Below are 16,843 nucleotides of genomic sequence, written 5' to 3'. Positions count from 1 at the left end.
TGGAGGTCTTCGTTGATGTTGACGTTCAGGGTGATCTTTTCCCACGGTGGTATGTGGAAGTTCTTCAATTTTTCAATAGGCACAAGGATCGGATCCTGATGGAAAAGGGATTAAGTTTTCATATTGGGACGCCGCCAGCTTGCAGGGATGTCGTGGAATACGAAGCACTTTGGCGGCGTAGCGGGGTGTTAGAAGTTCCCTCCTGTAGTGGAAGGGGGGGCATTGGCTTCAACTTCCAGCCACTCGACTCTTGTTCAGTGTAATGTTCCAATTGCAAGTCGCAGGCCTTTCTTTTGGATGATGTTCAGGGGTTGTAACGTGGTTGTTGTTGCCGAACCATAAATCTGACACACATAGTCTAATTTAGATCTAATTAGGAACTCATAAATCATTAGCGAAGATTTCCTATCTGCTCCCCAATTTATGCTCGTTAGTTTGGGCAGCAAATTCTCTTCACGTTTATATCCTTTACATCGGCCTTCCGGTTTAGCCAGGAGTCCAGTTTCATGCCAAGGAAAAAGGTTGAATTTTGTACTGGAATGGGATTTCCATGTAATTGCAGATCGATTTCTGCCTGGGCTCTGCGTGAAAATTGCGTGAAAATACAATCACTGTTGACTCTACTTCCGAAAACTTAAATCCCCATTCGTTGGACCATTCCTGGAACCAGTCTAGGGTAAGTTGTACGCGAGAGCACCAGATTCCGACATTGTCATCGTATAGTGAGTATTTAAGGTTCCGAGGTGGAGCACCTAGAATATCGTTAATTAGCAACATAAATAATGTGGGGCTCACTTCCCTGTGGTGCGCCATTTTTTTTTTTTTTTTTTTTTTTGTATGGCGAGAATTTCATTTTATGAGTTTTTTTGTGTGTAAAAAATAACTGCGAAGGAGTTGCATAATCTTGCTCCTCGTCTAAAGTTTACGAACAACTGCTAGGGACCAGATTTTAATGCTGGTGTGACAATATGTAAACTAAGCCATTCATGCATCGATATCTTGATTGCTTGAGTTAGCAGTATTGTCTAAGACGTTCTAACAGTCTGATTGGAGAAAGGGTGGAGGAGGAGAACATTTCATTGGTTCACGGAAGTAAATTCATATCCTTAGGGGAGGCACTTAGTTGTAACAGTAAAGATCATTGGACTAAGAAAGTCGTGACGTCGGTGTAGAGGTGGGAATGCAGCTACAGAAAGAAACTAAGAACTCTAGAAGTGATTACAGAAATAGAGGATCTGAACATAGAGTAGCAAATTGGGAGGTAGAATCAAGCTCGATTGAAATAACCTTCAATAACTTCTGAAAGGGATATGACGAAGATTCATTGTAATTCAAAAGTTGGTATTCTACCAATTACACTATATGTTTGGCTCTAACGAAGGATAGAAGAAGAGGCTGATATACAAACAGGAAACACTTAGCTGTGGCCGGACTTTATATTCTTGCCTTACGCACTCGAACACTCTCAAAGCGCCTTGTAACTTATATAAAAAAGTTAGTCAGTTAATTTGTACGCTGTTGGTCATCAGATATTAGTCATTATCGGGTATATCTGCATAAACTGAGGTTGTGTTGGTTCATCTCTGCAATACTTTAACATCAACAAGTGGGGCAGCTTCCTGCATTATATAGAATAAGAAACATATTGTGTGAGATCTATAGAACATGTGCAGTATAGTCAGTGTCATGAGACATCCTGTTTTCTACGGGATCGTTCCGTATTCTACGGGACCCTTCCGTATTTTAAGCATTTGTACTGCGTCCCATATCGACCCTCCTCGAGGCGCCTTTTGTTTAGTATTCTTAAGGTTGAGCCAACAGTCAGTCATAATTATGTGCTGAATAAGCTCACGTGAGGAGCAACCGAGTGTGGAAGTACAGTCACAAGCAAATATTTGGACTCGCGCTACAGTTCTCACAATTTCAATATGATTTTTTCTCCAGTATGTGATATATTTTCATATGTAGTATTTAGCTTGTATTTAGGCAATTTCCTTGAATAGACCAAGAAAGTTGTCAAAATTATGCTCGTGACTACAAATCAATTACAAAAGCGTTTTGTGATTTATGATAAGCAACGATGGCATGGTACTCGTACCAGATCGGAACAACAAAAAATAGTTAAACGGAAATATACTTTTAGAGCAGAGTGACAAAAAGATAAGGATTTTAAGCAGTGGCTCATCCCCCAGGACAAGAAAACTGAGTGTGTGTATTTACCTAGTTGTATTTTACGGGAAGGGGAGCTATGCTCGTGGTGTCCCGTCTTCATATCTCATTTTATCTAAACTATTTTTAAATTCATGTATTGTTTTTGCACACACCACTTTCTCATCTAACTTGTTCCAACTGTCTATTACTCTGTGAGGAAAGCTGTTCTTTTTCAGATCTCTTCTATAGCTGTCTTTCTTGATTTTCTTTCCGTGCCCTCTTGTGTTTCTATCATCCCATTTTATCAGATTCTCTCTATCAATAATTTCTATGCCTTTCATGATTCTGTAAATAACTATCAAATCTCCTCTCTCTCTTCTTTGCTCTAGTGTCTGTAGTTCAAGTTTTACTAGTCTCTCTTCATATGATAGTTTTGAGAGTGTTGGTACCAATTTTGTAATTGCTCTTTGTATTCTTTCAATTTTTTTTATACATTTTTTTGTACTTGGTGATCACATTGTTGCAGCATATTCCAATCTTGGTCTTATCAGAGTGATTAGAATTTTCTTCACAATTTCTTCATCCAGATATGTAAATGCCACTTTGATTGTTCTTATTAAATTATAAGTTTCTCCAAAAATCTTATTTATATGTTTCTCAGGTGACATATTATTCATAACAATGACTCCCAGGTCCTTCTCATTTTCTACTTTTTTTATTCCTTCTTCTCCCAATTTATATGATCCTGTTATTCTGTTTTTGATTTTTCCAAATTCCATTATACTACACTTTTTAGTGTTGAACTCCATCTCCCACTTCCTACTCCATCCCCATACTTTATTTAGATCACTCTGTAGTGACTCACAATCTTCTTCCATATTCACTTTTTGTTAATAGTTTTGCATCATCTGCAAAGCAGCTCATATAACTTTCAATTTCTTCATCCATATCATTAATATACATAGCAAACATTATTGGGGCCAGAACTGTTCCTTGTGGAACACCGCTTATTACGTCATCCCATTTTGAGTGTTTCTCTCTTATCACTATTCTCGTTTTTCTTTATTGCAAAAAGTCTTTCATCCATTTAAGCAGTTTGCCCTGTATTCCTCCTTCAGTTTCTAATTTCTTAAGCAACTTCTTATGTGGTACTTTGTCAAAGGCTTTTTTTAGGTCTAGAAATGCGCAATCAGCCCATCCATCTCTTTCTTGTATTATATCTATTAGCCTTGAATAGAAACATATTAAATTGGTGACGCATGATCGTCCTTGTCTGAATCCAAATTGCCTTGGATTTAGCACGCTGTTTTTTTTTTTTTTTTTTTTTAATATTTTACCCATTTACTTTTGATAATTCTTTCACAAATTTTTGCTATTGTACTTGTTAGAGAGACTGGTCTATAATTGATAGGGTCTTCTTTATTTCCTCCTTTATATATAGTTACTATATTTGTTTTTTTCCAATCTTCTGGAACTTTTCCTTCTTTCAAGGAACTGTTTATTATGCTATGTATTTAGTCTGCCAGTTCATTTCTGCATTCTTTCAAAATCCAGTTTGCTATTTCATCTGGTCCATGCGATTTTCTAACATCAAGATTACTCAAGTGTTTCAATATTTCATTCTTTGTTACTTCTATTTCTTTCATAGGGGGGACTTTCTCTTTCCATTCGATCTCTTCCGGTCGTATATTCTCCCTTGTAAACACTGATTTAAAATGCCTGTTCATAATTTCCGCCATTTCTATTTCCTCTGTGCATTCAACTCCTCCTTGTCTTAATTTCTCCAAATCTTGTTTGTTTTCAGTTTGTTGTTGTTGTTGTTGTTGTCGTTCCCTAGACTGTCTGTCCGAGCAGTCCCGTCTCCTCAAGGAAGGCCACAGCCGAAACTGGGTTTTCCCACAAATCCTTTATAGAGTGTATGTTGTGTTGTTTGCGTGCATGATTGTGTATAATGCAGTCTTCCATTATGTGTTGTATGGTATGGGGTGAAGTGTTACATCCTGGGCAGCTGTTCACAACACGGTCGTCCAGCCTCTTCTGGTAGCTTAGAAGTGCTGGGTGGTGACCGCATCGCAGTCTGGCCAAGTGGACTCTGTCCTTACGTGGGAGAGAGGATTCAGAAGGGTGGATATCAGGGGGTCTGGCATGCAGCAGTGTGTTGTCTTTCAGTGTGTTAATGGAGCGGTGAGTGATATGATTATGAATATGTTTCCGGAGGCTGGTATTTGGTGGTTGTGGAGGAAGAGAAGAGAGTATCTGTGTGTAATAAAGGTCTTTGGGTGTAGTTTTAATGTTTCTTGGTGTGTGTGGGTGTTCTGCTATGTAGTGTAGCGGGTGTGATGTGTTTGTGGTGGCTGCAGCAAGTGTTTGTGTGCCTCTCATGTCGAGGTGGTCCTTGACTTTGAGGACTTTTGTTTCATGGTGTAAATGGTCTGTAGGTGATGTATTTGTGCAGCCTGTAATTGTTTTTAGGGCTTTGTTTTGTATGATTTGAAGGGTGTTGTGGTGTGTCTCACTGAGATTAGGAGCCCATGCAGGACTCGCATAATTCACCACTGAGCGTATGCATTGTTTGTATATTGTTATATTAGTTTCTTTGTTTTGTCCAAATGTTGTTCCAGTGATTGATTTAAGTGCGTTAAGTCTAGGTGTGCATTTGTTTTTTATGTTTGTGAGGTGTTGTTTGAAAGACATGGATGTATCGTATGTTACACCAAGAATTTTCGGTGTGTTTGTGTGTGGTATTAGAGTGTTGTTAATGTAGAGATGAGGTATGTATTTGTGTTCTTTTGTCCAGTTGGTGAGAAGTGTTGCTGTAGATTTGGTTGGAGCTATTTTGAGTCTGTTTGTGATGAACCATGTGTTGAGTGTGTCAAGGTAAGGCTGGATTATTTCTGCAGCTTTGTCTGTGTTACGATGTGTGCATGTGATTGTTATGTCGTCTGCGTAGGAAGAGATTTGTATTTCTGAGGTGTCTGGCGTGGGTAAGTCATGCATGTATAGATTAAATAATGTGGGGGATAGAACTGAGCCCTGTGGTACTCCGTTCTTAATGTTTCTGATGTGCGATGATTGGCCATTATATGACACATGAGCATTCCTGCCTGCCAGATAATTGGCCAGCCATCTTTTGGTGTTATTGTGCATGTCTGTGTTATATATTTTATTTGTTAGGTTGTGGCGGGGGATAGCATCAAAAGCTTTACTAATGTCCAATGTTATAAGAAGTGTTCTGTGGTGGGGCCTATTTGAATTGATGCCATCTAAAATTCTTTGTGTGAGGTTTGTCAGAAGAGTGTTTGTGGAGTGTAGTGGCCTAAAACCGTGTTGTGAGTCAGCAAGGGGAATATATGGTGTGACAAGTTTAAGTATTAGGCGTTCAATGACTTTAGAATAGTTTTGGTTGATCTTTACATTTTTCTATGACATCTTTTTCATATTTTCTCTTTTCCTCTCTGCACGCTTGTACATATTCATTTCTATAACAAGTATATATTTTCCATTTTTCTGGTCTTTTGTCTTTAACTCCATTTGGTCCAAGCTTTGTCTCTTTTGTCATTAACTCCCTACAACTTTTGTTGTATCAGCACTTTACATATTCTTTTTCTTGTTTTTGTCTTGGGACATACTTTTCCACTCCTTTTTTTTTATATATATAAATTTTGGTCAAAATATTCCATTTCTTTTCTACTGTTGTATCTTCTTTGTGTATTCGTTCCCAGTTTTCATTTTCAAAGAATTCTCTTATTTGATCAAAATTTGTTTTTTCATACATCAATCTTCCTTTTCTATATTGTTCATCTCTTTTCATGTGTTTTTTCTCATTTAGTTGTCTGGTATTCTATCTTTTCCACTATTTCAGGTTCTGATGTGATTATTAGGTCTAGTCTCGATGGTTATTCCTCATTTCTATACCTAGTGTTCTCCTGAATCCATTGTGTCATTATGTGGTCAATAATCATCTCAAGTAGAACATTTCCCCATGATTCTTCTCCACCCTTTACAGTCATCTCTTCCCAGCAGATTTTTTTGCAATTGAAGTCGCCCATCATAACTATTCTTCCTCCATCTTCCATTATCTTGTTTAGTGTTATTCTTGTGTCTTCTAACATACTTTTATGTTCACTCTCTTCCCACGAGGCTGTTTTTTGGGACACGTAGTTTATTACAAACTTTCTGCTCTTCTTATCTCTGTCTTTTACTTCTATCATAATCATCTCTACTCTATTCTTTCCATATGTGACACTCTTCACGTTTATATCCTTCTTAGTCAGGAACATAACTCCACCCCCTTGTTTTATCTCTCTGTTTCTAATCCAATAATTATATGCATTGTGTCCTATGCTATTGGGTGGTAGTGGACCTTTTAATTTTGTCTCTACAATTCCCATTATGTCCGGTTCTTTTTCCTTCAGATACTCGTTCAGTTCATTCAGACCTGTTATTAATCCATTTATATTTGTGCAGGACACTCTTAACTTTCTGTTATTTCCATTGTATTCTCTGTTTCTTTTTTGTTTCTCTCTGTTATGGTCCATTTCCTCAATTTCATATTCATTACTCTCCAGTAGAATTCTTTTTCTGTCTCCGTTCTGGTCTCGTTTTTTTATTTAGCTTCTTTCCTTTTCAATTTTTCTTCCTCTCTTTCCTCTTTATCCATCCATTTAAGCAGTTTGCCCTGTATTCCTCCTTCAGTTTCTGATTTCTTAAGCAACTTCTTATGTGGTACTTTGTCAAAGGCTTTTTTTAGGTCTAGAAATGCACAATCAGCCCATCCATCTCTTTCTTGTATTATATCTATTAGCCTTGAATAGAAACATATTAAATTGGTGACGCATGATCGTCCTTGTCTGAATCCAAATTGCCTTGGATTTAGCACGCTGTTTTTTTCTAAATATTTTACCCATTAATTTTGATAATTCTTTCACAAATTTTTGCTATTTTACTTGTTAGAGAGACTGGTCTATAGTTGGTAGGGTCTTCTTTATTACTTCCTTTATATATAGGTACTATATTTGCTTTTTTCCAATCTTCTGGAACTTTTCCTTCTTTCAAGGAACTGTTTATTATGCTATGTATTTTGTCTGCCAGTTCATTTCTGCATTCTTTCAAAATCCAGTTTGCTATTTCATCTGGTCCATGCGATTTTCTAACATCAAGATTACTCAAATGTTTCATTATTTCATACTTTGTTACTTCTATTTCTTTCATAGGGGGGACTTTCTCTTTCCATTCGATCTCTTCCGGTCGTATGTTCTCCCTTGTAAACACTGATTTAAAATGCCTGTTCATAATTTCCGCCATTTCTATTTCCTCTGTGTATTCAACTCCTCCTTGTCTTAATTTCTCCAAGTTTTGTTTGTTTTTCAGTTTGTTGTTTACAAATCTGTAGAATAGTTTTGGTTGATCTTTACATTTTTCTATGACATCTTTTTCATATTTTCTCTTTTCCTCTCTGCACGCTTGTACATATTCCATTTTTCAGGTCTTGTCTTTCTTCCATTTGGTCCAAGCTTTGTCTCTTTTGTCATTAACTCCCTACAACTTTTGTTGTATCAGCACTTTACATATTCTTTTTCTTGTTTTTGTCTTGGGACATACTTTTCCACTCCTTTTTTTTTATAATTTTTTTTCAAAATATTCCATTTCTCTTCTACTGTTGTATCTTCTTTGTGCATTCGTTCCCAGTTTTCATTTTGAAAGAATTCTCTTATTTGATCAAAATTTGTTTTTTCATACATCAATCTTTCTTTTCTATATTGTTCATTTCTTTTCATGTATTTTTTCTTATTTAGTACTAGTTCTATCAATATGTGGCCACTTTTACTTATTGGTGCCTGGTATTCTATCTTTTCCACTATTTCAGGTTCTGATGTGATTATTAGGTCTAGTCTCGATGGTTCTTCTTCATTTCTATACCTAGTGTTCTCTTGGATCCTTTGTCTCATTGTGTGGTCAATAATCATCTCAAGTAGAACTTTTCCCCATGAGTCTTCTCCACCCTTTACGGTCATCTCTTCCCAGCAGATTTCTTTGCAATTAAAGTCGCCCATCATAACTATTCTTCCTTCATTTTCCATTATCTTGTTTAGTGTTATTCTTGTGTCTTCTAACATACTTTTATGTTCACTCTCTTCCCACGAGGCTGTTTTTTGGGACACGTAGTTTATTACAAACTTTCTGCTCTTCTTATCTCTGTCTTCTACTTCTATCATAATTATCTCTACTCTATTCTTTCCATATGTGACACTCTTCACGTTTATATCCTTCTTAGTCAGGAACATAACTCCACCCCCTTGTTTTATCTCTCTGTTTCTAATCCAATAATTATATGCATTGTGTCCTATTCTGTTGGGTGGTAGTGGACCTTTTAATTTTGTCTCTACAATTCCCATTATGTTCGGTTCTTTTTCCTTCAGATACTCGTTCAGTTCATTCAGTCCTGTTATTAATCCATCTATATTTGTGTAGGACACTCTTAACTTTCTGTTATTTCCATTGTATTCTCTGTTTCTTTTTTGTTTCTCTCTGTTATGGTCCATTTCCTCAATTTCATATTCACTACTCTCCAGTAGAATTATTTTACTGACTCCGTTCTGGTCTCGTTTTTTTATTTAGCTTCTTTCCTTTTCAAATTTTCTTCCTCTCTTTCCTCTTTATTCATTTCTCTTTTTATCCATACCTTTTTATATTGTTCACTTGCTGCTAGCTTCCCTGTTTTTGCTAAGATATTCTCTGCTGTTGTTTGTGATCTGAATTTAATCTTAATTGGTCTGGTCTTACCTGTACTATACTTTCCGAGTCTAAACTTCTCTTCAATTTGTTTCATTATTTTAGGTTGATCTTCCTGAACTAATTCTAGTAATCTGCTTATTTTTTCATTTTCCTCATTGATTCATGTGGTTCTATCTAGGTTATGTTTCTCTTCCATTCCTAATATAATTATACATCTCTTTTTATCTGCTAAGTCTCTTACAATATTCTCCTTCTGTCTCATCACTTTGATAACTGAGTCTTCAGTTTGTTCTTTCATTTGTTGTTTAATTATATCAGTAAATGCAACTTTACTGTTTTCCTGGATTTTTCTCCACCCCTGTGCTTCTTTTGCTATGGCCTCTTTTTAATTCTTCATTCTCCTCTCTTACTTCTTTTAACTGACTTTTTAGTTCTTCTATTTCATTAGTTAAGTTTTTGTTCGCCCTCTCTAGTTGTTCCAATCTTTCAACCCTTTGCGCTATTTTTGACATTCTACCGAACCTAATCTCCCAATGTTTGGTCATTTGTTCAAGTTTTTGTTCTAGTCTTGTCAGTCGGGGGAGGTTGGTATCCACCCCCCCCCCTCATTAAATCCATGGAAATTATTATCCTCACCTTCTATTGTGCTGCTCTTATCTATGTTTCTAATCTTTACATTTTTGTTAGTCCCTTCATCGTCACTAAATTGCTCTGGCCCGCGCTTGTTTACATGGCGTCTGCCTGCCTGGACCAAGTCCTCTCCTTCCTCATTGCCTTCCATTTCCCTCAGTAATCCCTCCCCTTCTCCTTTTTCCTCACTTTCCCACTACACCACGAGTAATCCCCTTCCCTGCAAATACAATAGGTACTTCCTTTGCGTTGAGATCCACGAAAATTTAACTTTTTCTTCAGGACGTCAATCCTCGCCGTCTGTCCGACATAAGTGTGTGTGTGTGTGTGTGTGTGTGTGTGTGTGTGTGTGTGTGTGTGTGTGTGTGTGTGTGTGTGTGTGTGTGTGTGTGTGTGTGTGTGTGTGTGTGTGTGTGTGTGTGTGTGTGTGTGTTTGTGTTTGTGTGTGAATGAACTCTGATATTTTCAATAACGTTCTATGTCTTCTTTGAGGGACAATGGATAGAATTTCACATATGACGTCTTCAGGAATTCTCCAAACGGTATAAAACGACCTGTAACATATAGGTGAGGAACCTATGCCAGGACGCGTGTAGCCATAGCCGGAGCCGTAACCTTTCCCTTATGCTCTTAAGGGACTGCTGGGACAAACAATAGTCACTGCTAAGAATTAGAGAGTTGTGCGGGATTTGAACCCACAATTAAACTCCACCATCGTAAGAAGTATTGCAATTATAATCAGCTTGAACTTTTGCATTCATTAGTCGTCTGTATGGCGCTCAACTCCTCTTTCAAAGAAGTTTTCAGACGTTCCCAGGTCACTCCTTCCAGATGCATTTAGAAGTGGAAGAGTCTGCCATTTCCGTGCAAAGCTCGGAGACTCTTGTGGTAGGGAAACACAAAAACGAGAATGAATGCAGTGGTAATTTATTCAATCCTCACAATGAAGAGTGCATCACAGAAGTGCTGTATGTCAAGATGAACATTTGCAAAGGTTCTGCACGGTGGTAGTGCCCCATGTGTTCTTGTACGATTCTGAGTAATGTCATTCTAAAGCTTTCTAGGTTATCTTGCACAGTGTAACAAGCTGCCGCTCAAATATTTGGGGATTTGTTTTTGAAATCTTATTTTATTAGATAATATGTAATTTTTTTTTCTAATGCTTCTAACGGAAAAATTCTATAAAAAATCCCCGTGTTGATATCAGTAACAGATACAATCTGTACAATTAATAGGGAGCGATAGAAAGAACCTCAGTCATAAGTGAGTGTATTTTATATGTTGTCCGTTATTCATACTGTATGTGGATTTTACCTGTACAATTGCGTGTGCATTAGTATATTACTAGTGTGTGTGTGTGTATGTGTGTAATTCACCATGGTCATGGATCACATGTTGGACTCGTGATCGACAGTTACTTCCCTCTCAGATGAGCTCAGAGCTCATGTATATCTATGGGTAATGCTGTGACCTGACACGCACACAAGTCCCCGCCCACGACAGTTGGAGTAAAGACTCACAGCACAGCGATACTGAAATTATTTCAGCCCTGGGCGGGATTCGAATTCGGGCAGCTGTAGTAGCAGTTGGGAACGCTACCACTGCGTCGGCGAGTTGTGTATGTGTGTTCGTGTGTATGTGTGTGTGTGTGTGTGTGTGTGTGTGTGTGTGTGTGTGTGTGTGTGTGTGTGTGTGTGTGTGTGTGTGTGTGTGTGTGTGTGTGTGTGTGTGTGTGCATTTGAGTACCTTAAATTCGAAACAAATGTAAGTGGCTTTGAGTTATTCACTTCTTTTTCATGAGGCCGATTAACATAGTTTTGGTGACCGTTACTAATGTTATGTTGAAAACACTAACGTCGTATGATGACCACCTTGTGGTCCGCTTTTGCAAAGAAAGTCTCGTTAAAGGTAGCTCGTGGTCTGCTCCGACAAGTGTACAGTAGGTTCGTTCAGTGGGCCAACATAAGAGCCAATTGGGTGGTCATAAAATGACGTCATAGTTAACGTAACGTTAGAAACGCCCGTTAGACGGAAAGTTCTAAATCAACCTTCGTGTTATGATATTAACTCTGTCAAAATTTAGATTCTGCAATTGAGCATTAAGGGAGGGATGGGTAGGACTGATTCATTTTGCTGATTTAGATGGTAGATTTTTTTCCAGGTGTTATGATTATGGATTGACTTGTTAACGTGTTGGTACACAAAAAATACCCTGTCAATTTAAAACCGTATGACTTGCCCAACATCGAAAACTCTGAAGTAGGGAGGGGTACTTCAAGATAGAGTCAGATGGAAAAACATGCTGGTACCGCTGACAGGCGTACCGCCTGCTACTGGGAGCTAAATTAAGAGGAAGTAAGAATGTAGTATTGCTGTTTGTTGTTGAAAATGCTTCATGCATTGAGAGATGCATAAAGCATGGGGGTCTTGTTCCAATCAGCAGAGAATATATGGGTTTTCCATTCCATCATCGTTTGGCAACAGTGGTAGTATTGGTATCTGTTTTTTTTTTGTTTTTTTCTTAAGCAGAACATTCTGTGGGAAAAATATTGAGGTTAGTTTTATTTCCACTTCAGTAATTGTACGTGAAACATTCTTGTTTTCGATAGTTGTATACTCTGTACCTGAAGACATATGTATTGGATGAATGTACCTATTCATAATCTTTAGAAAGGATAAATATTCTTTTTTGTAAAAAGGTGGAGCCGGAAGTCCGAATAGAAGGGATACATAGGCCGCGTGAATATCAAGAGGCAAGGATGTGTTGGCCATTGATATCAGGTGGGACTTTGGAGTGAAAAGTGATGATGGCGTGCTTTGTAAAACAAGGATTTAGGGAGTGTCAAATGATCTTCCCTGTATCAAATGGGCCAGATGCAATGTTTTTAACCAAAATAATGTGGTGGGGGAAAAAGCGAACCTTCATCTCTAAGGATCCGAGATGGGTTTTATTTATTTTGTACGTAGTATGTACTTTGACTCTGCCATGTGTGTGGTAATGGCTATAATAATAATGATAAGAAAAATGAAGAAAGTCGTCATAGTAACTCTTGATTATCACGAATATGAAATATTTTTCTAACGTGAAACCCTAACTATCAGGCACTTTGTTTTCTAGTTATTTGTTTGTTTTATAAATTCTAACAAGTCAGTGATATTCTATAAGTAAACAGTTGCAACCTCAGAGGATCTCCATATTTTCCGAGGAAAGGTTCAAGCCATTTTATAGGAGAAACAAAAGCATCCACAAAGGGGGTAAGAGACTTTCTCACTCTGCTTCAGTGGTTGTAAGGTGAAGAAATATCAATACAATATGACAAATTTTCTGGTAATGGGGACTATGATAGTAGCAGGGTTCGATGAACTTACCACGATTAATTGTGCCTCCGCTCATGACGCAGTCTTTATTATAGGCACTGCGGAGATACACCCAACACTGATTCGTCTGGCAGGGCAGACAAGCACACATGGACCTTTTGCAGGCGTCTACGTAGTCAGTGTTGCTAAGAGAAGTCCCACTGCATCCAGCGTTATCCTGCGAGAGGAGTTAGAAGGACAAATAAACTCATACCAGTGGAGTAATCTGAAGCGTGCTGGTCTCGTATTTGCCTTGTTGTGGGTTCGAATCGCCATCTCTTCTCTAATATCCAACAGTGATAATAACCAGTCCCAACACTCCAAGTGCATAGGGAAAACTTGAAGGCTTCGGCCACAACTACTAAGCGCCTCCTGGCGCGCGCTCCTCACCACCAACTTGTATAAAGGAGTGTCGGCGTGACTCGATGTCGTCATTGAAAAAGGTACGTGCAATGTGGATATATACGCTAGCAAGTAAACTTTCATAATATGTACATGTGCATCAACATGTCTATATTTATATCTATACTTAACTCAAATACTTAGAAAGGGAAAATAGGGTGTCTGAGTCAGGAATGCGTGTGTTTTCTTAAAATGACACTTATGCGTACGTAAAGGTCTTCACAGTCGTTCTCGATTTCGGTCATCTCAGTTTCGGTAAGGGACGAGCAGTTGCGCCCAATGGGTTGATCATCTTCCGTGCAGGTTTCGCAGGGATCCTGTGACTAAGAAATATAATCAGGTTCGTGAATCGATCACAGCAGAAGGAAAAAGAAAAAAGGTTGTGTGTCTGGCCTAATTTAGTACTATGGAATGCTGTTGGATGGTTGGGTGCGAGTGAGGGGACTACTAACATTGTTCTTGACATTATATATGAACTATATATGTATATATATATATATATATTTATATATATATATATATATATATATATATATATATATATATATATATATATTTGGGATAAAGGCCATTCAGAATACATGTTCTGTTAAAGTCGACAGCAGTTACAGCATTATTCAGTTTGCAGTTTGCTTTTCCAATTTTTCTAACGGTGTTCCGATCTTCGTAGGCGAGGGTAATAAGTAAAATTCTAAAATCCATGGATTTTAGAAACTTACTTAATACCCTCGCCTACGAAGATCGGAACACCGTTAGAAAAATTGAAAAAGCAAACTGCAAACTGAATAATGCTGTAACTGCTGTCGACTTCAACAGAATATATATACACATTATATATGCATATATATACATATATATATATATATATATATATATATATATATATATATATATATATATATATATATATATATATGCCAAACAGGAACCCACTGTCGGAGAAAATAAACTTCGAATAAAGAAGAATCCTATATTTCGGCTATCAACTGTAGCCCTCTTCAGGAAAGTACATAGGGTAGAGTACAGAGGGGACTTATAAGCTACAGAGAAGAAGAAATGTGGACAGATGACCTCACTCAGGCGCGGGGCAAACTGGGGTGGCGGAGGAGGGAGGGGGTGAGGAGAGGGGGGGTTGTAAGGTTCGTACCAGCTTGTTAACTGCTGCGCGTGAATTGATGTCAGGTGTCCACTGCCCTTTAGAAATATTAATATTATGGCATTCCTCAATTAATGCTGATTCGACTATTTTCCTCCTGAAACCGCAGTGGGACTTGAACACTAATCTGGCCTTACCCCAATCGAAAGAATGATTCTTATTTTTGACATGAAGAAATACAGCCGAATTTTCTTGCCCATACCTAATTAACCTTTTATGTTCTGCCAATCTAGTGTTCAAGTCTCTCCCGGTTTGACCCAAGTAAACCAAATCACAATCTTTGCAGGGCAAACAATAAACACCAGGTGACTCAACTTCCTTCGGTTTTTGTTGAACGTTCACAATTTGCTTACGCACGGTGTTAGGATAGTGATAGGCAATAGTGAGACGTTCATGAGGAAACAACTTAGTAGAAGAACTGATGGTATTATTGAATGGAATTTTTAAAATGTCCTTAAAGGAGCGGTGAAAACTTGAGGGGACGGAAGTTTTAAAATGGTTGGCCCTAGCCTTACTGAGGGCTTGGTCCAGAAACCAAGGTGGATAAGCCAACTTCTCAAGTTGACATTTGATCCCCTCAATCTCATGGTCCAGAAATTGAGGACGGCAAGTCCTGAAAGCCCTCAAGAAAAGGCCAGAGGCAACACTTTTCTTAACATTGTCAGGGTGATTGCTAAAAAAGTGAAGGTAACTCCCTGAGTGGGTGGGCTTACGGTACACTGTAAAGAATAAATTATCATCAGTTCTTCTTATCAAAATATCCAAGAAAGGAATTTGGTGTCCTTCTTCCCATTCAACTTTAAATTTAAGATTCGGGGTCAATTGGTTCAATTTATCATGGAACACTTCAAATGGGCCCCAACTGTCATCCCACGCCGAAAAGATATCGTCTACGTACCTGAGCCAAATCATTTCGGGTGGTTTGATGCTGGGCAAAAGGGTACACTCAAAATACTCCATGTATAAATTGGCCAAAACAGGAGACAAATTGGAACCCATACTGCAACCGAATTTTTGACGGAAGAATTGGTCTTGAAACCAAACTGCAACAGTTTCAAGACATTTTCCCCCTCCCTGTCAACAAAATTCTTGCTTTAGTTCGCCTTTGTGTTTCTTCAAATGTTTTTTCCTTTCAAGACCAATTCTTCCGTCAAAAATTCGGTTGCAGTATGGGTTCCAATTTGTCTCCTGTTTTGGCCAATTTATACATGGAGTATTTTGAGTGTACCCTTTTGCCCAGCATCAAACCACCCGAAATGATTTGGCTCAGGTACGTAGACGATATCTTTTCGGCGTGGGATGACAGTTGGGGCCCATTTGAAGTGTTCCATGATAAATTGAACCAATTGACCCCGAATCTTGTGTGTTACTTATATATACTGTCTATATCTCCCTTACTGTATTCCCTTGATGATGTCTTAAATAGACGAAAACGTTCGGACTACGTTTCTTATTTACCAGTGTTTTTTCTGCATATGTATGTATGTATGTATGTATGTATGTGTGTGTGTACAAACGTTGACATTTTCAGGGAATCTTACCTTCCAGGAGTTGACGAAATAATCAATTGTGCTGTAGTAGTTGCTGTAAGGCCAATAATAGTAATTTGTCTTAGGTGTCAGATCTCTGTAGGTAAGACCATTATAGGCGCCGCAGAGACCGTGAATCCTGGAAAAGCGTGCCCAAGTAGGAGCATAGATACGTATAGTTGGGTTGAAGCCTTTCCCGTACTGAACCTGGAAAGAATGAGAGAGGACGATACGGTCAGACCAAAAGTGAAGAAGGCAAAACCATATGTTTGGGCTAAGGGATCTTGCAAGTTGAAGTGAATAGTCGCAGTAGTGGTAGTGAGGGTAGTAATAGTAGTAGTGGAACGAAGCTATGTTCACTTGTTCAGATATATCAATGATGTTGATGGGGACACAAGGAAAGCTTGAGAGGCTGGCATTGGACTCCAGATCAGGGCCAAGATCTCTTCGTCAGCTTCAACTGCATTTACTCCACTTACATGACTGCTGGAAAGCAGCGGCTAGTTCCTTCATCCTACTACTGCTATAATCCGATGACATAAAAACAATCCCATACTAATACAATGTATATATCATTCCTTTTTTTTTTTTTTTTTTTTTTACTAAAGAGATCTACGGGAGGGCCCGAGAACCGTTGACAGCTATTCTGGAGCTGTGGGTATCCGGTCAATGAAAATCGTGATCAATTATCATTATTATTAATCCGTTATACCTTGTTACGGTTGAGCAGTAAGGGAAAATTAATAGTTAAAAGAAAATGAAAGAAATTCTACAAGACAACATTTGAAACATATTGATCGTGATTCCTTATTATAATATGTCCTTTAGCGTAATATAAACTTAGCTACTCAACCATCTGCAATAGACCATACGATAAGACAAA

The 16,843-nt window shown here is 38.1% G+C and overlaps 1 protein-coding gene across 1 annotated transcript in view; it reads right to left on the bottom strand.

The window, feature by feature from the left end:
- Nucleotides 1–10,427: 10,427 nt before the first annotated feature.
- Nucleotides 10,428–16,843, bottom strand: part of LOC143040512 (uncharacterized) — a 13,892-nt gene continuing 7,476 nt past the window's right edge. Inside the window, exons 3-6 of the mRNA XM_076211605.1 lie at nucleotides 15,973–16,167; nucleotides 13,485–13,598; nucleotides 12,886–13,051; nucleotides 10,428–12,051 (exon numbers count right to left, since the gene is read on the bottom strand). Of these exons, the coding sequence (XP_076067720.1) occupies nucleotides 12,038–12,051; nucleotides 12,886–13,051; nucleotides 13,485–13,598; nucleotides 15,973–16,167 (489 nt within the window). The 3' untranslated portion in view covers nucleotides 10,428–12,037. The remainder of the gene's footprint in view (nucleotides 12,052–12,885; nucleotides 13,052–13,484; nucleotides 13,599–15,972; nucleotides 16,168–16,843) is intronic.

Source organism: Oratosquilla oratoria, chromosome 28 (assembly GCF_046742065.1).
Source record: "Oratosquilla oratoria isolate Oo_2021 chromosome 28, ASM4674206v1, whole genome shotgun sequence".
Lineage (NCBI taxonomy): Eukaryota > Metazoa > Arthropoda > Malacostraca > Stomatopoda > Squillidae > Oratosquilla > Oratosquilla oratoria.
The sequence above is the reverse complement of the archived record's forward strand: the minus strand, read 5'-3'. Positions and strand labels throughout refer to the sequence as shown.